The sequence below is a fragment of the Protopterus annectens genome, chromosome 3.part1, assembly GCF_019279795.1.
Source record: "Protopterus annectens isolate FY-2018-M chromosome 3.part1, PAN1.0, whole genome shotgun sequence".
Taxonomy (NCBI): Eukaryota; Metazoa; Chordata; order Ceratodontiformes; family Protopteridae; genus Protopterus; species Protopterus annectens.
Genome location: NC_056732.1, coordinates 326721487 through 326749479, shown reverse-complemented (window position 1 = coordinate 326749479; position 27993 = coordinate 326721487). Strand labels below are relative to the sequence as shown.

Here is a 27993-nt window from a genome sequence, read left to right as displayed (position 1 = left end):
TAAATGCTGGTATTGCTTATGACTGTAATCTGCTTGAAACTAGCATTTACTGAATGTTCAATATATATTATTATCTTGGTGTTTTTCTCCCCGGGCCTCCGCTGAAAATGGACATATATCCAGTCGGACTATCCCGGTCAACAAATGTAAAATAAATAAATAGTTGGGGGTTCTGTCTTCCTCTACATCCAGTTGTGGTAGGCTGTTGTGCAAGATTTGTGGGTAAGAGGTGTTATATTCAAAGGTTATTCTGTACCATTTTTATCCACCCCCCCAGGCCACTCCGAGATGTACCACCTCATTAGTAAAAGTAGCAGAATGGGAGTTAGCCTCTCTACTCAGAAGGAGAGCAATCCAAGAGACTCTACCAAACCAGATAGGGTCAGGTGATTATTCAAGATTCTTTTTGGTCCCCAAAAAGACCAGGGACCCCAGGCCAATAGTGAACTCAGTCACCGGAACATTTTTGTGAAAAAGACCCCCTTTCAGAATGATCACGGTACAGTCTATTCTTCCATGTCTGGGAGAGAAGAACTGTATGTAAAGTCTATTCTCCCATGTCTGGGGGAGAAGAACTGTATGTACTCAATAAACCTTCAGGATGCTTTCCTGTACATCAAAATAGCCTCAGTATCCAGAAGGTTCCTTCACTGGAGGTTAGGAGCCAATCAGTATCTATTCAGAACCCTGCCCTTTGGTCTCACTATTGAATGATTAGCTCCTGGCAGTTTCAGTGAAGGAATTGTTACAAGTAAAAAGGGCCCACCTTCTTCAAACTTGCTTGTCGTTGGGCATTGCCATAAATTTCATCAAATTGCAGCCAGAGCCAACTTAGTTTCTTCAATTGATTGGATATCATCTGAATGCTGTAAGATGAGTAGTATTGCTCCCCCAGGAAAGATTGAATTTGCTTTTTTCAAGCAATGCACGAATTACTAATACATCACAAACCTATCAGCCTTACTGGTACTAAAAGTCTTGAGTCTTGTGGATTATTGCATCCTTATGATAAACTTTGCTGGCTTCTACATGAGAATTTTGCAGTAGTTCCAAAATCCCCCAGTTGACAGACTATCTCATCACTACTGTTATTTTGACCAATGCATGCAGAAATTATCTGTGCTAATGGATTTCCTTTCCATTCATCCAAGCAGGGAGGTCATTCATCCTTTCTGCTTTAGCAGCAATTGTCTCGACAGACTCCTCCTCTCTGGGGTGGGGTGGGGCATTGTCAAGGGAATGTTGTCCATGGTATCTAGAGGCCCTCAGAAACCAGTCTTCACTTCAGCATTCTGGAAATAAGGATATTTCTCCTAGTGTTGTATGATCTTCAGGACTTCCTTGGGTGTGATGTCAATTTGGACTGACAGCATGATTGTGGTTTGGTACATAAACAAGCCAAGACCCGATCCTACCCCCTTTGACAGGAAACATTGAGTGTGTGGTAATGGGCAATGGACTCGCACTGCTTTCTAGTCCTTTGCACATTCCCTGGAATATCAGCTGTCTTACAGACAGGTTAAGCAGGACAGTTCATATGCTGCATTAGTGGTCTCTCAATCCAACAGTGACTTAGACCATTTTCAGCCATTGGGGCATGCTTTGCTATGACCTTTTTGCATCCCCAGTAAACTTCAGATGCAACACTCACTTTGCCTTGGTTTACCCAGATGAACAGTCCCTGACAGATGCTCTAGTCGAATAGTGGTCTACTGGGTTACTTTGTCTTTTCTCCTTTTCCTCTGATTCCCCAAGTGTTACTGAAAGCCTTTGTGGTGCAGAGCAATGATCATTCTAATTGCCCCTTTCACACCCAGACAAGTTTAGTTCCCTTTGCTTGGTTCTCACCTCAGACAGCCTCCATGGCTCCTAGATCTCAGTCTGGTTCTCCTATCATATACCTCCAGGAAGCCCCACGCAGACATTCACAATCTGAAATTAATCGGTTGGTTTCTCCAGTCAGAGTAATATCCTTGAATCCTGCCATTTCTCAGTATCACTTGAGAATTCTTTTGGATCACAGGAAGCCTCAGCTCGAAAGCTGTACATCAGTAAATGGAAACATTTTGGACTGTGGGCTTCTCATCCTATCAGTCATTCACAGCCATCCATTCCTGAGTTTCTGCAGTTTCTGGCATCCTTCTTTGATGCTGGTGCTAGCTATTCAGATATCAAATTATAAACAGCAACAATTTCCAACTTCTTGCCTCAACCATATTCTTGTTTTTGGGGTATCCAATAGGTTAAGGCCTTCTAGTCAAACAGCCTGTTCTGCCTTGGAACCTCAGTTTAGTTTAGGAAGTGTTGACTCAACCTCCTTTTGAGCCCGCTTCATCATTTAATCTGAAATTTCTTACTTGGAAAACACTCTTCCTGGTGGTGGTCACTTCTGCCAGGAGAGTCTCAGAATTCTTGTCACTTAGACCTTATCTTGTCTTCCAAAAAGAGTCTTTCTCAGGATTAATCCTTATTTTGTGCCTATGATGGCATCTGAGTCAAATCTGAATGTCTGTTAACCTACCAGTGTTTTTTTTTTCCAACTGCATCAACAAAGGAAAGTACCCCCTTCATACTTTAGATGCTCACAGGTAACTGTGGTTTAACCTGCACCTCACCAAAAGTCACGGAAAAGACTCTCGGTTGTTTAGTTCCTTTGCTACAAACAAGCTAGGCAGGAAGGTTTCCAGGATAACCTTAGCCAGGTGGTCATCACGTTGTATCACATTTGTTCACAACAGAAACATGCCTTTGCCAGCAAAGTCTAAGGCTCTTTAAACATATTCACTTGCTACCTCTACAGCCTTTTTTTTAGAAACGCTTCCAATGATGATATGTTTGTGCCTGGGACTTGGTCCAATTTGCAGAACTTTTGAAAGCAGTACAAGCTTGACTTATATCCAGATATGTCTTTATTCAGTGCCTCTATCCTTAAGGGACTTTGGCGTGAAACCACCCAGGATGGTTAGTAGCTTGAGACTCTGACCCATCAGTTGGAGTGGATGAATGGAATGCAAAGGATATATTAATTAGGTTGGATCTCCTCATTCCACTTTGTCTAATACAATGAATCCCCCACCATCCCTTGTCCCTCTTGATGCAGGATACCAAGGAGGGTGTCTTCATGTCTTAATAGGGTAAGTAGAAAACTTGATCCAAGGTGACTCAGCAGAAGAGGGACAGGTACATTGTGGGTGGAGAAGATCTGAGGAGCTTGCTGCTTGAGCACCAGCTTTGCGGGTATAGCTCTAACCAGTGGCTCCATGACTCAATAGTTGTATCTGAGGGACAGGAATTAAATAATACAACACTGTGGCAGGTACATAACTTCCAGTTTCAATTTGTTTAAAATTTTCCTCCTCAGAGATTAACCAGAAGGGATGAATAAATGGTTCTCTTCACAATACTCTTTCTTACCAAAGGTATTAGCACAGTCAAAAAATGTAAATAATTACAAAACTTGGATTTCCTGAAAATATTAGATTCATGACTTGCCAAATACTCTCCTTAAACGGAATAGACTCAACCTCTCGCTGAAATGACAGTACAATTTTTATACATAACTGATGCCTGTACAATCTACTAAGTTGAATGTGGGTTTTCTCTTTAACTCCACCTCTGTAAAATCTTAGAATGTATAAATGTACCTACTGCTTGTGTATAAATGTAAAAAGAAACACGACTACTGTGTTTAACTGGAACTTAATATAATGCAATATAAGCAAATGGAGCTTTTCTCCCTGGGCCTCTGCTGAAAATGGGTATTACTCAGTCGGACTTTCTCAGTAAACAAAGACAAATAAATAAAATAACTAAATAATGATTATATGCCAAATTCTTAAATAATTGTTCATCAAAAAAGTGTATTTTCATATTTTCCACATTGAAAGAAAATTCCACAACAGATGAAGTTTGTAAAAAGTGACAAATTTCAGACAAATTTTGGTCACCATGCCGTAAAATAAAAATGCCTAGGAGTCTTAAATACATTTTCAGAAACTGCTTATATTTATTGTTAAAATAAAAAAAAAAGTTCTTACTTGACACAAAATTAAATTAGCAAACATTGGGGTGCAAGCAACCTTCATTGTCACTCCAGACACATTCAAAGATGAAAGAATGTCCCTTAGAATTAGGTCAAGGGGAGAAAAAAACAGACATTATTTGTCATACTGAAATCCAATGCAGTATTTATGGTAATGACTTCTCTGAACCACTCCAGGCCAAACTCATGGGGTATGACCATAAAAAGGTCTTTGATGTCATCTGTAACCCAGAGAATCTGTGAGACTGCAGCATGAACCTCCATCCACACCTTACAAGGTTAAACATTAATAATAAAAAAAAGATTATGTCGACTGTATGGATGCTGGTCTTTGATTAGCTGTTACCAAATGTGAAAGAATAGGCTGACGGTTGGCAGGCAGCAATGGGGAGGGGGGGGGGGGGTTAGAGTGAAAAGGGAGATAAAAACAATGCAAAATTTACTCATCTTGATGGGAAGGAGGGAGCTCTGGCTTGACGCTTGAGTGTTTGCAGATGCATATGCCAGAGCAGTCATGTATGAGCAAGCTTCCCCATGGAGGCTGGGAAACTGTGGTGGAGCTAAAGCTCACAGAAGCTGCTGCAGTAAGTAGGTCATCAGGGAAGAGGAACTGTCTGCTTGATCATTTATCTGTTCCTGCTCCCTTCTGCATGACCCTTGCCTCTAGTTGAGGGCTGTGACTGCTGACCCCAACCTAGGGCCCTTTTCTTAGGAATGGGACATGAGCCCATCTCTTGCTCCAAATAGGATACCATGCTGGGCCCCCTCACCAAGGGAGTGAATGTGTTGTAAAGTTCTTGCCCTGCTTGGGGATAGGTTCGGTTGCCTTGTGAGGAGTGGGTGGGTTCACACACTGTTCCTTGGTAGAGATAACAACTGGATTTTTTCGTTGTTCCTCATTCCTCATGAATAGTTATGGAATCAATCTTGACCCTGGGACTTCGATAGTACAAGAAGACCTGGATCCGAATCTGGAGCTCCTCCCTCTATCCATAATGCTGTATGCCATCCCCAACTCCCCCAGATCTCATTTGCCTTCATCAGAACCAGATTGCGACTGAATATCGAGTGCAAGAGTATTAATTGGTTATTTTTCAGAGTTCTAATTTTAAAAATTTTATATGTTAATGGTGTTTTTTTAACTTTATTACTGTGTTTTAAAAAAAAAAAAAAGAAAAAAGAAAAGAAAAAAGAAATCGCAAGGACCTTTTCAAGACTAGCATGGGGACGCTTCCTCCAGAGGCAGAAAAGGAGGTTTCAAAAGCAGATGTCACCCCAGAGGGGCTTCAGAGATTCATACTCTGATGGGCCCTGTCTACACTCCTGAAGCACTGCCCCGACTGTCCACCTATGGAGGCAGTAACAGGTCATGCTTCCCTACACCTGGATGCCTGGACAGTCTTACAAACAACGCATGGGTGCTAAGCGTTGTATCCAGAGGTTACTGCATTCCCTTTTTTCTTTCCACCTCCTGTTGCAAGGAAGAAACTCCTCAATATTCCACCCAGTCAGAGGGAGGGAAGCAGCTGAAGAGAGTCCTCCCAAAAGGTCCCAACTGAACAAATAGGATTCGGAACTTACTCCCACCTCTTTTTAGTGCCATAGAAGACAGGGGACCCGAGACCAATTCTGGATCTAAGCAGTCTGAATCAGTATGCAAAGAAGGCAAAGTTCCAAATGGTTGTGGTTCAGTCCATCCTGCCTTTCCTGCACCAGGACGATTGAATGTACTGTATAGCTCTCCAAGATGCGTACTATCATTTCAAAATAGGCGTTCCAGAAGACATCTGAGTTTTGGCTGGGAGTCTATCACTACCAACTCAGCACTGCCCTTTGGACTCACCACAGCTCTCTGGGTGTTCACCAAAATGCTTGGCAGTCATGGCAGCTCACCTGAGGCTCAAAGGATTCCCGGTGAATCCCTGTCTCAATGAGTGGTGCCTCACTACCCCAACCAGGCATCAACTTCTGCAGGCCAAGGATTACTTGCTTCAGATCTCCAACTCCTTCGGCATCATGATAAGTCTTGGCAAGTCAAACCTGACTCCTGTACAGACTCTAGAATTTTTAGGAACTCCGCTAGATACTATGACTCCGGTGGCACCATTACCTCTTCATCACATCTTTGAAAAGTCAGGTGTGAGACTTACTGTCTTGCCCATCCCCTTCAGTGAAGCTAGTATTGCACAGTTGACCTGCCATTCTTCTTGTCCTTCTAGCAAGGTTCTTCATCCAAATCCTAAAATGGACCTTGGGGATACAGTGGTCTAGTCTTTACCAGTCTTTGTCTATTCCCATCAAACTCATTCCATTTTGCAAACGTCATATTCAGCGGTGGATCCAGTCAGACAACCTGGTTTTTGGGCAGGCCATTCTCTCTCCCTCCCCCAGTTACCACAGTGACCATGGACGCTTTCCAGCCATGATGGGGGGCATTTCAGGGGAAAGATGGTCCAAGACACATGGTTCTCCTCGGAGACCAAGTTGAATGTCCTAGAGATGCGAGCAGTCCTCCTAATGTTGCAAGCCTTTCAGGATGTTCTCCCCCTAGAGACTATTGCAATACGTACAGACATGTCAGTAGTCTGATACATTAACAAACAAGGAGGAACCTGTTCCTACCAATTTTGCAGAGAGGCCATGAGGGTCTGGGAATGGGCAATTTCTTCAGACCGCTTTCTAACTGCATTGCATATACCAGGGAAAACCAACACAGTGGCAGAGGTTCATTCTGATTTCTCACAAGTGGTCCGTCAATCAAACCATAACGAAAATAATTTTCAGCCACTGGGGCCAGCCTTGCTGCGACCTATTTACCTCTCCCCTCAACAAGTACAGCAAGCACTTCGCTCTGATCCCCTCCTCTGGGGGAGTCACTGAGGGATGCTCTGATTCATGACTGGCCCCTGGGTCTCCTCTATACCAACCCCCATCTTCCACTAATTCCAATGTTTCTACAGAAAGCAAGCAGGCTGAAGAACTCAGTCATCCTCATTGCCCCCTTCTGACCTTGACAGGTATGGTTCCCCTTCCTGTGGTCTCACTTGAAATATCCTCATTGGCTGCTGGAGCTCACTCAGGATCTCTTTCTCGGCTCCTACTTCGGCCATCTTTCTTTTCCTCACTACTCTTTTTAATGAAAGGGACAGTTTTTCTACTACTAAACTTCAGTTAGCAGCTATATTCATCTTCCATGCTGGAAATTAGTCCACTTCTTTGACGACTTCCAGATTATGTAGAGCTTTCATGTAGGGAATTTTTCTCCTTAGACCTCCAATAAAGGACCCCTCTCCTCCTTGGGTATCTCATGGTGGTCCTCCAAGGGTGGACTCAGAAACCCTTTGAAGTAGCAGAGAGATGTGATATGAAGTTTCTTTCTTGGAAAACAATCTTTTTGGTAGCTATCCCTTCAGCAGGAAGAATTTCTGAGCTCCAGGCCTTTTCGGCTAGGCATTCTTACATTATTTTCCATAAAGGTAGGGTGTCTCTATGAACTAACCCTTCTTTTCTCCCTAAAGTGGCCATGGAGACTAACATTAATCAGTCTATTCAATTGCCAGTTTTCTTTCCAAGCCTTGATGATCAGGGTGAATGTATGCTGCATTTTCTTGAAGTCCATAGACGCTATGTTTTATCTTTACAGAACAAAAACAATACATAAAGTCTGATCAGTTGTTTGTCTCCTTTTCCCCTAACTGCTTAGGTCAAGCAGTTTCTAAAATTATTCTGGTTAAATGGATTACTAATTGTATTTTGCTGATTTATTCTCAGAAAGGTTTGGAATTGCCTCGTCCTCCTAGAGTTCATTCAACTAGATCTATGGCTACTTCCTGTGCCTTTTCATCAAGAACTTCCATTGACGATATCTGTGCTGCAGTCACTTGGTCAAAGACTCGTACCTTTGTTACACATTACAAATTGGACATTGTCTCCAGAAGCAGAGCTTCCTTTGGGTCAACAGTGCTCTGGTGTCTCCTTGCTTGAGGTCTTCCTGAGAGTTACATAGCTGGAGTCTCTGACCCATTTGTGAGGAAGAATAAAAAGGACAACATCAGATTTAGAAGTTATGTACTTACCATAATTTGGAATCTGTGTTGTCCATTTTCATTCTTCCTCACCTTCCCGCCCAGCCATCCCCCAGCCTTGTCACTCTAGAAGGATCTTTGGATGATAATGGAACCTTTGTGTTCCTGGTTTGAGCCTCAGTCTTTTTCTTCTGTCTGTTTGGTCTCTAACACAATGGGCAGTAAGGCAACAAACTTAATCTGAGGAGTTAGGGATGACATGGAGCATTATGAGTAGAGAAGCTCGAGATTCAAATCTAAGTCTTGTAAATGTAGCTGAGTTGGATCCAAGGATCGGATCCGTAACCCATTTGTGAGAATGAATGAAAATGGACAACACAATACCAAGTTATGTTAAGTACATAACTTCCAATTCATTTGGGTGGTGGTAGAGCCATTGAGTTTGAGCAGCTTAAGGATCAAGTGGATTGGTATAAAACAGCATTGCTGTCTGGTTGCTTTCATTGCTTCTTTTAACAGTGTGTCTGTTGGAATTTTTAATCATGTCAGTTCAGATCATCTCCAAACATTATTGCTTTGGACGGCAATACCAGGAGTTGTCTCTTTTAGCACCTCTGTGCTTTTGAGTCTTCTTGCCTCTGTTGTAGCCATTTGACATTCCTCTGGATAAGCTCTCAGGGAAGTTTATTTTTTACTGTGTGGAATTCTTCCAAGCAAATAGCCACTGATGTGGTCATTTGGCATCAGATATTAATCTCCTTTACTCACCAGTATCAGCCAGCTTATGAAAATGTCCCTGTATCTGAATGGCCTTTCCAGCTAAAAACTTTCTCATAGATTCATAGGTATATACTAGGCTCTGGCTAGAAACTGTGGATGGACTTTCTCATGGGTTCATAGGTGTATACTAGGCTAGTAACCACCAGGGCCTTATAAGCCTAGCCATGCAATCCAACCCAATTGTGTCCCCATGTAATCCAACCCAGTTGTCCCCATGTGTCATGCATGATTATTAGGAGGGGGTATGTTGAAAGGTTTTTAGAGGTTCTGTGGGGGGTATATTAGTTTGGGCATTACTGTCTGATTCTGTCAGAAACATGGGGGCCAGACCCTGGGTGAATTTCTGATTTCCTGACCACTGGTCAAGGTTACACTTTTTTTGGATGGACTCTACTTCACATGTATGGGGTGCCTATTCTGAGCATGGGGATCCTGTGAGACACATCTATCTCACCAGTATGTCTTATTAATGTCACAAGCAAAATTTAAATCCTTGGACCTAGTGGTCCTGATGCTGTTTGCTTTGCAGATATGCAAAAGTGCCATCAGTGCTGGATCTGAGGATGCCTTGTATGCCAGGCATAGACTGCCTGTCCAAAACCTGTCGGAGATCAAGTATAGAGATAGGGTTTAAGGTGATCTGTATAGGACAATGTGTTTATACCTTGGATTCTCCTGGTAAGAAATCTCTGTGGGTATTCCAACTGTTGCTTATGTCAGGTCAGGTACCTACCTGAAGGGCTTTATACTCAATCATAGGTGTGAAGGCCAAATAAAGTGGCACTGTGAGTTTCTTGGACCTGGATGCTATGCCCTTATAAGTTGTGCAGCGGAAAATGATTTTCTTATGCCTTGGCCGTATGTTGGTCAAAGGCCAGATTACCATCTACATATGTTCCCAACCATCTGCATATATTCCCAGATTCGTGATCACTGGGTGTCTTATTGATGGAGTAATTAGCCTGGATGGCAGTTTTCCCAAAAGGCACTATAATGCACTTCTGTAGTGCCTGTGAGTATAATGCATTTCTTGTCACTGAATTTTAAACCGTGCTTTTGGCACCAGTCATTTGTTTGTGTTAGACACTCTCTCTTAAGATGTTCGTGCCATGGGGGGGGGAGTGTATGACAGCTTCCAGTATGCAGTCATCTGCACACTTTATCAGCCAAAGACCCTCGGCATTAGCCTTTACCGCTGAGACATAGATGCCAAATAGGACCAGTCTCAGAGCAGAGTGGAGCCCTGAGGTACCCCACTGGTAACTGGTCTTATAGTTGAGGTGGTATCATCAATCCTAATAACTTGGGTCCTGTTTGTGAGTCATTTAGCATTCTAGCAAGTTATGTAGGGGTTTGGTGAATTTGTCAACTGTACTTGAGTGGGGTATAGTACTGAATGCCTTAGACAGGTCCATGTAGATAGTGTGCACCACCCACCCCCCGTCCATTCCCTTGGTGACCTTCAAGTTTAGTAGTCACAACTTTCCCTTGACAAAGTCAAACTGGGTTGGGTCCAGTACCTGAAGGTTGCTTATTTCTTTGTTGATCATTTCCATGATAATTTGTTCCAAGGCTTTGCATATAAACTAGCCAGACTAATACATCTGTGGTTTCAGGGTCAGTTGACAGTCTACCTGTGTGAAGTGTGATAGCTGTTGCAGTTCTCCATTCTCATGATACATAGCCCGAAGTCCTTTCAAGCAGAAGCAGTTTCGGTCAGCTCCTGTATTTCATCAAAGGGACCTTTTCTTGCCTCAAATTACTGAAAAGTTAACAATTGTCTTTTTGTGGTAAACAAATACCTCATCCCTTGCCTGGGCCCAGACCGCCTGTGTAGCCTGTGCCTCTCAGGCCTGAAGATTTCAATTTGCTTACATCATGCCTTGGATCTTCCATCCTCCCAAAACCGACATCCCTACCACCGACTGACGGTCTCTCCACCACATTACCTCCAGTTATAGACTTTCCTGGTCACTCCTGCGTGGAGCTGCCAGGCCTCCTATGGCCATGTCTATTAAGGCCTACACTAGGCTAAGGCAGCCACTTCCAAATCCTTACCTCGTCCATGGCTGCTGATCATGATCAGAGGTTCACAGGCCCATCCTGAGAGAGCATCCCAGCCTGCTCCTCTTCTCCTTCTGATGAAGACTCTGAGGGCTCTGTCCACTCTGATAGCCAGGAAGAGCTCTTCCAGACCTATGAGGACGGATGCAGAAGATTCCCCTCCCTCCTGAGGATATTTTTCTGCACACCATGAGGGAACATTTCAAGTGGCAAGGTCAGGAATATTCTGATTCTAGGAAATGCCTTAGGACTTTCCTTAAGAAGCCTCAGCACAGGCCCTTAGCTATTCCTCCTGTACTTGATGTTCTGGATTGTATTCTAGTGCTACCCCTGATTCTCTTCCTCCTGCTCCAGCCAAGCCAGACAGGTATTACAGGGTCCCAGAAACTCATATTCAGGGCCATACTGCTGATTTGGAACTATTTCACAGGGGCTAAAGGAGTTTCACACCTGAAAAAATCCTTTGCCCTCCAACAGGGAAGCAAGGTCATTAGAGATGGGGTAAAAGGTTTACACATCCACTACCTTATCTATGAGAGCTTTAAATTGCCTTTTTCATATGTTCCAATATCAGGATTATCTCTTAGAAGATTTACAAAAACATTAGCTTCTCCTGATCCTTTAGACAGGAAGACTTTGCAGGCAGCAAGTAAGCAATCACTTCCTGCAGTGTGGATATGATGCACATGTAGGGCAGCTATGACAGGGGCAGTGATCATGCTTGGTTAAAAGATCAACCTCTACCAGATCAAAAGAAAAGAACCTTTTTTTGGTGCAAATGCTAAGGATGTGTTAAAGACCATCAAGAAAAGCAAAATCAGTTCAGACTGTGAAAGATTTCCGTTCAACCCCCAGATTCAGTAGGAATTGGCCTTAAAACTGGTCCTTTCCTAATCCAGAAAAGTTTCAAAGGGTAAGAACAGACGAGGAAGAGGCCAATACAGAGGCCCTTACAGGGAACAATGGCCAGGAAACCAAAGGTTCACCTGCCCAACAACCACAAACTCAATGACTCTCTACTACACCAGGGAACAACTAGAAGCCCCTATGGAAATTATCTCTGTTTGCAGAAAACTGGCACAGACTGACAAAGGACAAATGGATTTTGGACATTATAGACGGTACAGGTTTCATACCTTAAGAAAACAAAGGCATGCCAAATCTACCACAACATCAAAGGGCAGAGGCTATCAAGCAAATCACTCTGCTGACTAATGAAAGCAACACAACAAGAACAAGAACAGGGGTTTATTCAAGACTGTTCCTTGTTCCAAGAAAAGAATCTCAATGGAGATCAATACTGGACTTGTCCGCATTAAACACCTTTCTCATAGTACCAAAGTTCAAAATGCTGACTCTACAGCAACTCCTTCCAGGGCAAGGAGTCGGCTGATTACTCTGGACCTCAAGGAGCATACCTGCATGTCCCTATCAGACACAGCTGCAGAAGATACCTCAGATTTCTTGCAGGGCTAGAGCATTACATTGCCATGTGGAGAGTATTTACAAAATGCCTGGCTTCAGTAAGTGCTCATTGCAGGCTCCAGGGTATGCAAACAAAATTGATATTGACAAAAACCTGGATTATGTCATACGATTACTTCAAGCTCTGGGATACACAGTCAACTTCCAAAAGTCAAGACTGCAGCCATCCTAATCTTCTTAGGACTAGACACAGCCTCTCAGATGGCTTACCTGACAGAAGACAAGCAAGAGAAGTTAACTCAATACTTCAAAGGTTTAGCAAAACTCACCCAGATGACTGCAAGGCCTACAGGCCCTGGGTTACATGGCATCCTGCATTCTACTGGTTCCATTAGCAAAACTACACATGAGAACGCTTCAATGGTACCTAAAAGCATTTGGTCTCAACACAGCAACACGATCATACCACTCATTCCATGCCTACAGAAGGAATTCCTTGAGCCAGGAAAACACAGGTATGTCATCAAAAACCACAGATAACACAGACCATGACTACAGACGCCTCAGACCTTGGATACATGGAAGGCAGGTGTATACAAGGACAATGGTCTCCAAAGGAAACACATCTGCATATAAACCAAAAGGAAATGCTTAATGCATGCTATCGAGGCTTTTCAACACCAACTCCAGCAAGGCCATTTAATGATACGGACAGACAACACCACTGTGATGTGGTACATAAACAAGCAGGGGACACCCACTCTTACCCTTGCAGACTGACAATGCAGCTTTGGGAGAAATCACTGAGTCTGAACATCCAGTTACAATCGCAGTTTGTTCCAGGAAACATGTTGGCGGACAGCCTAAGCAGGAATTTCACAGATCCACACTCACCATGGGGCAAGCCAGAAGTGGACCTATTTGCCACCTCAATCATCTTCTACAAAATTTTGCACAAGGACATACCATCCAAAGGCTTGGAAAATAGATGCCCTTTCATTCAACTGGAACTCCTAGCAATCTATGCATTCCCACCTCTGCCACTGATGACTTCAGTATTATTAAAGATCAAAGCCAAGACAACACTGGTACCCACTACTACGGAGCATATGTCACACCAGGAGGTGGGCCCTCCTCAGTGGCCTCTACTTTGACTCAACACAATTTCAAAACACTGCATTCAAACCTTCAGACACTGCAGCTAACAGCCTGGGAGATCCCATAAATAACTTCGAAGTTCAGAGGCTCAAGACCATCCACCAGAAAGGTTTACTTAGCAAAGTGGAAAAGATTCAGCAATTGGAATACCAGCAAGGACATGATGCATCATTACTGAACATCCCACTTATCTTGGAATATTTGACAGATATGTTACAGAGCGGCCACTCATATTCTTCAATAAAGATACATGCATCTGCTATTTCAGCTAGATACAACACTGATCCTCCTTTTCTCTCACTTACTAAGACAATTCCTCAGGGGAATCAAGAACATTAAAGAAAGGCCCAGTGCCAGCCTGGGACCTCAATTTTGTCTTAGAAAAACTGACTCTACCTCCTTTTGAGCCAGCAGCTTCAGTTGACTTGCAATTTCTCTCATGGAAAACAGCTTTCCTGTTGGCAATTACCTCAGCAAGAAGGGTTTCAGAGCTACAGGCCCTAATGGCAATACCACCCTTTATTATTTTCCACAGAGACAGGGTTTCATTAAGGACCAACCCTACTTTATGCCAAAGGTGGTATCTAGGGTTTCTCTAAATCAAGCCATTCTCCTGAGAATAAGGGGAAGACTTTCATAGACAACTTGATACTACCTGGACAGAACCAAGGCCAGTTGCAGTCCAAGGAAAGCAATTTCTAAACAGACTATTTCTAAATGGATTGGACATTGCATCAGATTCTGTTATTCCTTTCATGGGAAGACTGTTCCAGCCTATGTCAGACCACATTCCACCAGAGCTACAGCCACCTCTACAGCATTTTTAAGAGGGGTGCCTACAAAGGACATTCTAGAAGCTGCTACATGGAGCTCCGCATACATTCTCCAAACACTACAATCTCCCTATATTCCAGATCCAGAGCAGGCTTTGCTTCGGCAGTCCTGCAGGGTTTGATTGCCATTTCCTAGAGCATACCTCCTCCCCAGCTAAGCTATGGTATTCTACATGTTGCATTCTTGAAGGACATAGTACAGTTTTGTACCTACCATAAATGTAAATGTCCCTCCATACCCCTCTAGGGTCCACCTATCCCCTTACTCTTAGCTGGGGATATCTGTTATGGTGTATTTGTTTTATTGCTCATTTGTTTGGAATCCTGTTTGATTACAGCCTTCCTTGGAGGGCACCTGGCATCTGGGGCAAGAAACACTGAAATGTACTCCAGCCGCTCTGACGTCGGAGAGAAATGCGACATCAGCCGTCGGACCCAGACTTTGGAATCCGGCCGACCGAGGGCTGCCTGAGGCAGGACATCCCACATGTTATGACTGCAGTTGCATGTCTATCGGACATCTACATTTATGGTAGGTACAAAACTGTGCTTTTTGAGGCTGTAGTTGAAAAGTGATTCAAATGGTCCTGATAGGTCATTTTTCAAGTTATTTAGACAACATCCCGGGATATTGTCGATGCCCATTGAGGCTGTGTTTTTGGCCTTAGAGAGCTCCATCTGGACCTGCTCCTTGTTAATAGTTGGGGGATTATGCTGTTAGGTATTTCATGGGGTGCAATGGGGGGGGGGTGTTAAGCCAAATTTGTCAGCCAGCAAATTTGCTATGTCACTCTGCCCAGTGAAGGTGGCACCATTGACCACCAGTTTGGCACACTAAAGTGTGTTGCCTTTGAGATGATGGGCAATGCTGTATAAGGCCTTGTGGTTGTCTTTAGCCTGTGAAGCTATCTTCACCTTGTAATTGGCCTTGTTGGACTTAGTCCTTTTAGTTTCCTGTTCAGTTTAATTAGTGCTCTCCTATCATTATGAAGTTACTCTTCCTGATTTTTGCCATGACTTTTTTCCTATTGTTATATACCCTTTTGAGGTCAGGATTCCACTAGTGTGGTTTGTTTTGGGCTTACTTCCAGTAGGTACTGCATCCTATATATAGCTATTTACATAGTTGTACAGGGTCTCTGTGAACAATTCCACACAGGTTGCTGTGAACTCGGGGTTTGGATGGGCACTGAATTTTGACAAACCATCGCTTAATGGGATATAGTTTGCTTTGGAATAGATCTGAACTGTTAGAGAGTTTGCTGGGGACAGAAGTCTCTCGTACTGGTGAGCACCAGGTTCAATATGTTTGAACCTCTGGTGGGAGTGCACACTATCTGGTCAGGGATATTTGCTTTGGAGTTTTTTTGTTATATTTGTGTTAAAGTCCAGGAATCATTGTGCCTGTGAGTATAAGGCAGTGTATGCTTGCCAGTTTATAGAGGGGTAGTTTAAATCTCCCATTAATTAGGTATTTGATTTAATGGTGAGTGTCTCCATTAGGTCTAGGTATGAGCTATGGGATTCTAGGGACATAGAGGGTGACCTGTAGCTTGCTAGGATATGGTATGGGAATTTGCCTATGGTGATTTGCATTTGAATAATTTCCAGGGTATCGTCCTGTTTAACCAATGTAGGTTTAAGCTTGGTGCAAATATGGATTGAGACTCCTCCAACTTTTGTCCCTGTCTGTGCAGCTGGTGGTCTAAATATGTGGAATGCTCTGAATCTTTGTACTGCTGGAGTACTTTCTGTGGATTTAAGCCATGTCTTGGTAATGGCACAGATTTTTATATTCTCCAGAGTAAGGAGAGCTTGTAGGGTGTGGAATTTCTTTATACTCCTAGCAATGAGAAGTAACACCTTTAGATTTAGTTTGGGTTTTTTGCTATGTCGGTAGGTTTGTCAGTTTGACATTGCCTAGAAAAGACACTAAGGAGCTGGATAAAGTTTTAGCCAATATTCGGAAGCCTGCAGGAGACAGGTGCAGTCTGTCCTTTTTAAAGCAACATCGTTTGTTAACCATGTCCTCCCATGCTGACAGATATTGAATCCCTCATGAAAAACACCAGAAACTAAACCGGTTATTGAAGTCAGTAATATGTTTGTACTGTAGCATCATCCTTGGTGAAGGTAGAATGCTGCCCAATGCAAGACAAATACCTGTCTGAGACACGCATTCAGAGATATCAAAAATGTCTGTCTTCATATAGTCCAAGGAAGTGTGTCTCAGATCATTAACACCCACATGGACTGTGATAATGTCATACTGGTACTTGGGGTGTAGCGTATGCAACATGGCAGATCCTAGCTCAAGATAAGCAACTAATTGTTATCTTTTCTTTGTTAATTCTGTTGAGTGGGGCATCTGTGTTTCATACAGTGGGGTCCTGTATGCCGTGAGTCCCGGGTAATGTATTTGCTTGCCTTATGGGCTTTGCTGTTAGGGCTCCACTGGGTGTAGGCATATGTGTGGTGTTTGGTGTTGCTTTTGGTGAGTGCTTTGAAGATTGCTGAGGATAGGCATTGCCATTTGTAGGCTTAGGAGGACTTTGTGGCGTGGGAAGTAAGTTATAAGTCAGGAAGATATGCCATTTTATATGCTTGTGTGCTTTTTTATCTTTAGCACTGTATCCCTTACATGGAAGTACAATTGGGGAACGCAGGCACTGTGTGCAGTTTTCTCTTCTATTGTGCTGATGGCATACAATGTGTCTGCTGGTGGCACACCTGCTCCCTTAGTACAGAAGTTGAAAAGATTTCAAAAACTTGTTGAGCATGAGGTAATGAGAAAATTCTAGTAGCTACACATTGCAGGCGGTCTTCTGTTTGATTAGCTGATATGGTAAGCACATGTTTAGTATTTCCTGCCTAAGATGGCCTCTGAGTTCACCTTGAACAGGACATTAGTGTACCAGCATGCTTTCCAGGTACAACTGATAACACTCTGTGTGTAAGGAGGGCTGTGTCACATTGTCTGCTCTTACTGCTTTTTGTCTCTTTTTCAAAAAATAAGACTGATAAGGTAGTGATTGTCCACTTTATGCCTGTATATTTGATTCACTGTTTTACATTTTGATATTGAAGGAAGGCTTTGATCTTATTCCACTGCAGGAACTGCAGCTTCATCTTTTTGCTTAAGTTGCTTTGGTCCATAAAATCTATACCTCAGCCACTTAGTGCGAGGGCTTGGCGGTAGGATGGTAATACTGCAAGGCATTACTGTGTTGAATCTTGTGCCTATCATAACACTTCATCTTTGGAATGCCTGAGAAGAACAGGCTGCTTCTCAAACCTTCCTTAGCTTTGTGTTTGTTAAGTAATGTGTGTGTATTAGCTGCTAAATAATAATATGTCCATTAACCCTGCCTAACAGACAGGAAAATGTTTCCATGGACTGTTTCTTTTGACAGTGTTTTTTTGAAAGTCATTCTTTCCCAGGAATTAACATTGCATCCTCACCTACACCGCCTTGTGTCTGCATGTTGTTACATTGGTTATGTGTTGCTCAGCTGTTGGTCATTACTCCCAAGTATTTTTGTTTCCTTACTGGGACTCTTGTCCATGCATACTAACTTGTTAAAAGATCTCTCATCATAATATAACGCAGTTTAAATAATTAATATATCAGTAAAGAGCAAGCAATTGCAAATGTTCCCCTCTTCCAGCCATTTTCTTTAGCTGGGGCCAACGTAGCATTTGCTTGAGAAGACTGCAAGGTTAGTGCAAACTTTACTCTTGTTTTTTGATATAAAAAATGGGGAGAATGCAAACGTACTTGCACTTTAATGCGGACACATAGCATAACTTCTCCATCTTGGATACCCTAATCTGTTTGTTTGGTTTGTACTCCCTTAACACTTTCATTACCTCCATCTTCACATTATTATTGTTACTGCTCAGTTGCATTTTGCAGTTTCAGTGGCACCACTTACATGCTTCACTATTTTCTATCTATGCAATTGTTATTACGTTTCCTCCTTTACCCAAGTAGTAGCACTTCTCTGCAGTAATATGTTATGTATCTGTAGGTCCTGAAAATGGTGCAAATAGATCAACACTTCACTCTGGTTAACAAATCGAAATAAAAATTAAAATAAAAAATGACTGACATCAGAAAGCAAAGAAGAAGATTCTGCCTGAATGATTTTCTTGCCTACCAGCTTAGAACCTTAGGGTAACATGAATTTGAGGATTTTCTGTTATGTCAAGTAACTTGGATTACTGTTAAGCATTTATGCAGCTATCCTGTGCATGTCACTATTTAATATATACAAAAGTTGGCATATACACCTTGCAGTGCATTTTTTTTGCCATGTATGTAAGTTGGCTGTTAAAATGTGAACATTTGTGTGGGATAGTTTAAACAGTCATTCTGTTTTTATGAAACTTCTGGTTAAATATGCCTTGTCATTGTTTTTTTTTTTTGTCTATTTTTTAGGCTTACCATGGTCATCATCAAGCTCTGGAAGTATTAGTACAGTCCCTCCTGAATCTTGAAGTACGAGACTCTAAGGGGCGAACCCCTTTAGACCTTGCAGCTTTTAAAGGGCATGTAGAATGTGTTGATGTTCTAATCAATCAGGGAGCATCTATCCTGGTGAAGGACTATGTTCTAAAGAGAACCCCCATCCACGCAGCAGGTGTGACTTTCCCTTAAAACTTAACAGCAGTAGATAACATACATGATTTCTCTGTGCTGCATCTAGAATAATCAAACTTTTAAGCCCTCCAGAAGGAAGGAGAACTCCATAAAGCCTAGTCTTGGATTTTCTATTGGTAGTTTGGTTTAAACAGTAGAATTGAAAAGCCACAATCAAAAATAGTCTGCATTGTTATATTTTTCAAGTCCCTGCAAACCAGAATGGGCACAGTGGTGGCAGGCATCATCTAGTCAGGCAAACCTGTTTTAGTGAAGAAAGATGCCTACCCTCAATAAAGATGGTTTCATGCATGCGTACTAGTTTTAAAACTTGGGATCTAGTGCTGGGATTATGAAAGGTGAGTAACAGCAAAGGTACTACAAGGATGGGCCATTCCATGAAGCCATCAGTCTGATAAAAGGTAAAAATTCTTATTAGAAACAGAGACTGTAGAGTTTAGGCTATGGTAGGCATTAAGTGACAGACTAGTGTTAAACTTGATTTGAGTTCTTTTTAAACTTAACGATTGCTAAGATGTGCAACTGAATGAAGAAAAGAATGTGAAATGGAAAATAATCTTTGCTTTGCATCTCCTGCTTTTGTTGCATTTTGTGTTTCTGGTTTCAGTTTTCAGTTGTACTTTCAATCATTGTTTGCAATGAATGCTGTATGCAATCCTATACTTTGTGGGATAAACTGTTTAATGTTTGAAATTACTTCTTGAACATATGTAATGATCATCACACCAAAATACTTTGTCTTAACATTCATGCTTCTATATGTATAATGTGGCAGGGATCATAATTATAAATGTTCTCAAGATGACTCGGGTACATTACTGGGTTAGTAAACTGTTTAGCAGTGCCATGTCTTTTTTTTTTCCTTTGGCCTGCTTTTCAGAGCTACAAATATATGAGGGCAATTTTTCCAATAAATAGGAATGTATCACGTAATAAATGATTTTCCCAAGTTAGACTTGTTAAAATTTACCTAAAACTTTATATTACTATACTGATAGATTTTGATAGTAGTATTAATTTGTAAATTTAACAAAAGTCTTAAAATGTCAGTTGCACATCTTAGCAATAGTTAAGTTTAAAAAGAACTCAAATCAAGTTTGCACCAAAAACAGGGAGGAATGCAGGGTATACAGATTTAATTGGCAAAATCTATCTTCAAAACTTAAGTTACTCTGGGATAATATTATTTTGGTTAATTTCTTGTGTACTTTAAATGTTTAACTGATGTATAAACACAGAAGAAGCTGTTCTGTTCTAAAATTAGTCTTATGTAAGTTTTCTAAAGATTCCACTGGGTGGGACCATCTCTTGTTTTATTTTTTTAATAACATTCCTGCTTGTTGCATAACTTTATTAATGATTACATCAATTTGAAATGAAAAGTATTTGTAACAATTACTCCCAAATCCTTTGTTAGACACTTATCCTAATACAGTATCATGCAAATGCAGTGTTTCTTTTAATTTTGCTTTAGCAAAGTACATAATCTTATATTTTTTCTGTACTAAATTCTAATTCATAATCTGAGGACCCTGCTGACAAATATAAAACCTATCTTGCAGTCATCAGCATATTTACTAACCAAATATGATTTATGGAAAGACCAAACTGAATAAAGATGGACCCAAAACAGCCACGTGAAACACCAGAATGTATTTCTAATGCATTTGAAATGCATCAGTGAATGGTCGCTGATTGTATTTTGCCAATAAGGCAGGACATTATCCAGTTTAGTATTTAAGGATTATATTTGGCACTTATTAGGGATCTTTATATGGATTCAAAAGACGGCGTCAAAAGCCCTGGCTAAATTTAAATACACAATATCACAAGTTAATCCCATACTAGTTGCAAGTGTAATTTTGTCATAAAATCTGGTCAAATTGGTAAGTGTAGATCTACCTTTCACAAAACCATGTTGATAAAGATTTTCAATACTAAAAAACACATTTTTCACCATTAATTAGTCAGTGCAATATTTCTGTTTGTAGAACATGATTTAGAAGTGCTGGTAAAGTATCTTTTAAATTCATTGGCAATGTCTCATAGGTTGTTTAACATCTGAGCCTTGGTTATAAAAGAAGTGAAAAGATCAGAAGATTTTTTTTTTATAAGAGTTGATGTATGCCTTCCTATTTTGTCATGTTTTATTGTTAATTGAAATTCCTAATTTACTTCTAGGTTAAATTTATTAGACTGGAATATTTCTCATATGGGGAGAAATATCCTTTCTTCTTACTAGATACTTTTATAAGTGTTCTTCTCTACCATACTGGAACTTTTTTATTGTAATTATTATAATGTTCTTCAACAGGTGATTCCATAGCATCCATTAGTATACTTCCTAGTGTTATAACCATTGATGTTAAGTTGTCTATCTCGCCTTCATTCTTGCTGGATGGGTTCGGAGCCGACCTCGGCCACTCTAAAAGCTCGAGAGTTGGTTCCACCGGCTCGAGGCTCCCCTTATATCCCACAATGCTAGGCGAGAGTTACCTCAGATCTCGTTTGCCGCTACAGCTATCGAGGTTGGTTTTCTACCGGTTCTTGGTAAGTGACTTTTTCTTGTGTAATTTAGTCTATTTAAACCCCTTAGTTTTTAATATCTTTACTTATTTCCCTTAGTTTAGAGAAATTTTTATCCCCTTCTAAAAATTCCTGCTTTTTCCCTCAAGAACTTTAGGTTCTTCCCTTGGGCCTATTGGCCTTTTCTTCCCTAGGGAGTGTGTGTATTATTTTTTATTTAAAAACCTAGTTAGTGGTTTATTTTAATTTAAACTTGACAGGGTGTAATTAGTGTGTTTGTGTGTGTGTTTGATTACACCTTTTAAAAAAATGTCTAAGGAAGCAAAGGTCTCCGGATTCAAGAAGTGTGATGCGTGCTGTCAGAAAATGTCTCTGACAGACGCTCACACTTCTTGTGTCTACTGTCTGGGACCTTTGCACCTGCAGGACTCCTGTGCTGTGTGCCATGGCTTCAGCCCCAGGGTCCTGCAGGAAAGAAAAAATAAATTGATCTTAAGGGGCTTACTCAAGCCAGAGGATTCCCTTTCTGTTTCTACTGGGAAGCCCTCTAAGGCATCTAGGTCTTCGGCTCCGACAACTGAGCCGAGACCTAAGGTTTCTAAACCTCTGCCTACATCGGCTCCGCTGGAGCCGATGAGTCTCAGTCCACAGTTTCTGTGGTTCCTCGGCTCCGCCGAGCCGAGGTATTAGAGTTCCGTGTCGGCTCCGACCAGACCTTCGGAGCCGACAACCAGGAAGAGGTCCAGGTCACCATCTCTTGGCTCCGCTCATTCGGCTCCAGGATCTCCCCTGCTGTCTGAACGAGCCAGAGATCTCACTCCTCTAGGTCATCGAGGCTGTCGGATCATGACCTTCAGAGGGTAGTGAGTCGACTTCTTAAGTCCGAGGCACTGGCCCAGATGCTTCAGAGCCCGACTCATCAGTCGATGCCTGCCCCGTCCATCAATATATTCCTCCTTCGACTCTCTTGAGCTCGGAGCCGGTCGCCGGAACCGAGACTGTGATAGCGGAGCCGATACAATTGTCTTCGGCTGCCGTGACTCCGATTTCTTCCTTGGAAGAATCTCGGCGCCGACTTCCCTCGTCGGCTCGAGGGGTGAGTGGCATCGGACCCTTGTCCGACCCCTCTCCCTCTCGGTGCTTCGGCGCTAGTGAGTTCGGCTCCGACATCGCCTCGGAGCCATCACTGTCGGTGCCGAGGGGGTTCTTAGCTTCCTCGGAGCGGGGACCTCTGGCTCTGCCTGACAGGGGTGCCTTCGAGGTCATGCGGAGTGTGTTAGAGCCTGGCTCTACTCCACAGTCGGCTCCGCCCCCTCCCTCTACAGTGCCTCAGGTTAAGTCGACTCACTCCCTCATCCCGGACCGCAGAGAGCCAGCTCCTCAGGAACCCCTGTGGGATTTCATCCTCTTCCGAGGCCTCTCCTGATTTGGCAGAGGAGCCCCTCGGAAGAGGAAGTGTAAGAGGAAACACATTGACTCACCTGAGTCCATCACGCCAGACACAGATTTGGATGATTCTGAGGGTTCCCCTGCCCCTTCTGAAGATGTCTCATTTGCAGACATTCTGGAGATCCTGAAACAGAGGGAAATTGGCCAGCCCTCAACCCTTCGGAGGATGAATCTGTGTATCTTGAGGCGTTTGGCTCTCGGCCCTTCCACCTCCTGGGTGTCCCCCTTGACCCCTCATGCAGGTGGTTGCTAAGAAGGCGTGGACGGCTCCTGATTCAGTGGACCCCACTCCCAGGAGACCCTCCAAGTTCATAACGGCACCAGCAGACAAACAGTTCTTAACAAAAGGAGTTTCTGTGGATGCTATGGTGGTAGCTGCTGCCACTAAGAAGGAGCTAGCTGATCCTTCAGTTCCTGTCCATCCACCTAACAAGGAATCTAGGTCCATGGACAGGTGCGGAAGCGGATGTTCTCCAGTGACATTTACCATGCTCGCTGAACTACCTGTGCCATTTTACTCGCCTTCAAAGGGACTTGATCAAGGAAGCGAGTGAAATGTTAAGGACCCTACAGCTGCGGGTTTCCAAGATAAAATGAACACGCAGCTGGCTACCCTTAACTCCATAACCAACTCCTCCATGCCTCTTTCTTACGCGGCTGATGGAGCGAGCAGAGCCGCAGGGACAGGTGTGGCCTTACGTAGGCATGCCTGGATGCGGCTATGCAATTTTGCGGACCCCTTCAAGACGCCTTTCACTAACTCCCGTTTGATGGATCATCCTCTTTGGTCCTCAAGTGAAAGAAACCTTGACTAGGTGCGAAACTGATGGCAAGACCCTTTCTGCCGCCGGAGTCCGTTTTCTACTCCTTCTAGGCCTTACCCCAAAGGCCAGAAAGGTGGAAAGATGTGGTTCCGTAAACAATCTCAAGGGACTTCGCCTGATGCACAGAGTCGCTTCCCGCCAGAGGCAGAGGTGGGAATAACAATGGTAGACGCCGCCTAGGGGCAGGGGGTCCAGAACCAGGGCAATCGGGAAGCCTTCCTGACGAGCCCTTTCAGCATCCCTGAGGTGTTGCCCGACTGCCCATCTTCGGAGGCAGTCGGGGAAGATTGTCACTGTACCCAGAAGCCTGGCTATCCCTGACTCAAGACAAATGGGTACAGTCCATCATTCGAAGGCTATTCTATCCCCTTTCTTCATTCCAAATCAGTCAAAAAATCCCTTCCAGATGTTCCACCCGCTCAAAGGGATCTAGCGGTTTTGGAGATTTCAAAACTGCTTGCAAAAGAGCAATTCAGCCAGTTCCAGCAGACCAGCAAGGATCCGGAATCTACTCAAGGTTCTTTTTAGTTCCAAAGAAAACAGGGGACTGGAGACCAATTTTGGATCTCAGCATCTTGAACAGATCAGTCAAGAAAACAAGATTTCGGATGGTCACGCTGCAATCCATCCTTCCCCTTTTGGGCAAAGGAAACTGGATGTGCTCTATAGACCTTTAGGATGCGTACTATCACATAAAAATGAACAGACGCTCCAGAAGATTCCTCCGCTTCAGGCTGGGAACCAGTCATTTTCAGTTCAGGGCCCTGCCCTTTGGTCTCACCACTGCCCCGGTGTTTACCAAATGCATGGCAGTGGTAGCTTCTCACCTGAGACGACAAGGATTCCAGGTGTTTCCATATTTGGACGACTGGCTCCTCACAGCTCCCACCAAGCATCTCCTTCTGATGGCCAGGGATTACACTTTTCGCATTTGTCAAAAGCTGGGTATTTCAATAAATTGCGAAAAGTCTGTTTTGTCGCCTTGTGGAACTATTACCTACATCGACAATAAACTAGATACAGTAAACATGTCTGCGAGACTAACACATCAGAGAATAACAGACATTCACAAACTGGTATCACTCCTTTTCAACAACAACAGAATCAAAGCCAGGTTAGTTCTGAAAGTGTTGGGAATTATGGCAGCAGCCATACCTCTGCTTCCATTAGCCAGATTCCACATGGATCCTTCAATGGATGCTATTTACTCAATGGTCATACCAGCAACTTCCAATGTCTCACACCATTATGATCACGCAAGGCGTGCAAGAATCATCTTATGTGGTGGATGTCTTCCCTCAGCTCTTGTTGGGAAGACCCTTTGTTCCACCCTCCAGTTGCTACTCTGACAACGGATGCCTCCCTGATCGGGTGGGGGCATTATCAGGGCAGGACGGTCCAGGGCACATGGCAACCAAACGAATGCCACTTGCACATAAATGTTCTGGAGATGAGAGCAGTGCTTTTAGCGTTGCAAGCCCTTCAAGACTCTCTTCCCTTGGGAACGATTGCAATCCAGACAGACAATATGTCTGTAGTGTGGTACATCAACAAACAAGGCGGAACCAGGTCATACCCCCTGTGTCGAGAAGCACTCAGACTGTGGCAATGGGCGATTTCTTCTCAGCGGTTTCTGATAGCAACGCACATCCCCGGGAAGTCCAATCAAATGCGGACAAGTTGAGCAGAGCTATCCTCATGCCTCACGAGTGGTCTCTGAAAGACTCTGTTGTGAGAGAAATTTTCCTCAAGTGGGGTCAGCCTTGCTGCGATCTTTTGCTACTCCCCAAAACAGCAAGTGCAGAGAATATTTCACTCTATTCCCTTTACCAGGCCAACCCAGCAGAGACGCTCTAGTCCAAGTTTGGCCCCGGGGCTTCTGTATGCATTTCCTCCCTTCCCACTAATCTCTCAAGTGATACAGAAAGCTATCGCTCAGAAGGCCTCATTGATCCTCATTGCTCCTTACTGGCCTCGACAAGTGTGGTTCCCCTTTCTACATCGATTTCTTTTGAGCGACCGTGGAATCTGGACCTAGTTCCAGATCTTTTGATCCATCAGTCGGGTCAGTTTCATCGCCCCTCCCTCTCTGAACCTCACTGCTTGGTTCCTCCAGTTCCAACCTTAGCCAGGCTTCCTCAATTATCTCACTCTGTTAGAGATATTTTGATAGCTTCCCATAAATCTTCCACTGGAAGATTTATTTGAGTAAGTGGAAACGCTTCACATATTGGGCTCAAGGAAAGGACATAGATCCTTTCACTGCTTCCATCCAATTAGTCCTTGATTTTCTAGCTGAACTCTTCCATGCAGGTTCATCTCCTCTACACTTAAAGTTCAATTGGCAGCTATTTCTAACTTTCATGTGGGTATTTCTGAATCTGCCTTAATGTCCCACAAGCTTTGCAAAGCCTTTTTGAAAGGAGTTTTTCTTCTCAGACCTCCTATAAGAAATCCTCCTTCTCCTTGGGACCTAAATTTAGTTCTTGCTTCTTTGATTCTTCCCCTTCGAACCTGCAGTCTCCTGTTCTTTAAAATTATTATCATGGAAAACTCTTTTCTGGTAGCTATTACATCAGCTAGAAGAGTTTCAGAGCTTCAAGCACTCAGCTGTCATCCTCCTTATCTTTTGTTTCATAAGGACAGAGTATCCTTACGAACTAACCCGTCCTTTTTGCCTAAGGTGGTCTCGACGTCAAATCTAAATCAAAGCATTGATTTACCTGTCTTTTTTCCAGAATACTCCAATAGGTCTGAACAAAAGTTACACTGCCTGGATGTTCACCGTCAATTGAGGTACTACTTGGAGAGAACAAAACAATTCAGAAAATCTGATCAGCTGTTTGTCTCCTATGCGGAAAGCAGAAAGGGACTTTCAGTTTCAAAGGTATCATTATCCAGATGGCTAACATCTTTGATTTCCCTTGTATACGAAATTAGACACCAAAAGCTGCCTAATAAACCTAAGGCCCATTCCACCAGAGCTTTGGCTACTTCTTTAGCCTTCCAAGACAGACTGCCTATTGACACCATTTGTGCAGCGGCTACTTGGGCTACTCCTCATACTTTCATTTCTCATTATAAGTTGGATTTAGCTTCTAGGCATAGAGCTAACTTTGGTTCCACTGTTCTCAGGAGTCTGTTCCGTTAGGCCACCCGGGACAAGGTGCTAGGGACGCGGTCCCATCCAGCAAGAATGAAGGCGAGATAGACAACTTAACATATAGAAGTTATGTTCTTACCATAACGCTCCATGTTAGTTGTCTTCTTCTCGCTTCTTCTTAAGGCCCCACCCTCCTTCCCCCTGGCCTGGACAGACCTAGAGGAGTTGTGATTGTGACCTCTCTTTCTACCACCTCTTTCTTAGACGTATGCTGTTGTGCATATTTCCTGGTTCAGGATGTAGGTCACCCTTCTTTCTTCCTGTTGTTAGAGGTGGACTCTGTTTACAGTTATATTGTTACTGTTATAAGCTGGGGTTAGCTTACAAACGAGATCTGAGGTAACTCTCGCCTAGCATTGTGGGATATAAGGGGAGCCTCGAGCCGGTGGAACCAACTCTCGAGCTTTTAGAGTGGCCGAGTCAGAGCCGAGGTCGGCTCCGAACCCATCCAGCAAGAAGAAGGCGAGAAGAAGACAACTAACATGGAACGTTATGGTAAGAACATAACTTCTATTTTCCTTCAAGAATTATCAGTAACATTTTTCCTTGCACAGTTTCTAGATATTTCTTAATTTTATTATAATTTATTTTTTCATAACTGTACTTTTTCTTAGTGTGAATGAAAGTTCTATTTCATCTTAAATGTGGTGAAATTGTGATCTGAACTGCCTAAAGATGGCCCTATTAATATATTATTTACTACATTTTCAGCATTTGAGAAGACTAGATCCCAACAGATTGTTACAGTGAGTTTTCTCATGTACTAACTGATTAAAACCATGGTAAATTAGGATGCTGGTGAATTCTTGTCAGTATGGTGAACCAGCACTAAAGTTTTCACAGATTATTGAGGCGTAATTAAAATCCCCAAGTAAAATGGTATGATGATGATGTCCTTCTATATCACTGTTGCAGTATTCTTCACCTTAGGGATCACCTGCCAAGGACAGCCCAACATCCGGCCAATGTACAAAAGCCTTTAGATCTTGTATGCGCCATACATCACACGTATGCTCCCCACACAGGACATAAAGCATAAAG

General features: G+C 43.0%; 1 protein-coding gene across 1 annotated transcript in view; it reads left to right on the top strand.

Annotated features, from left to right (window-relative positions):
- The window catches only part of ANKRD28 (ankyrin repeat domain 28), a gene marked incomplete in the record, with an annotated part of 2819689 nt that overhangs the window by 2283215 nt on the left and 508481 nt on the right, over window positions 1-27993 (top strand). The window contains 1 exon segment of the mRNA XM_044066773.1: window positions 18769-18970. Within this exon segment, the coding sequence (XP_043922708.1) occupies window positions 18769-18970 (202 nt within the window).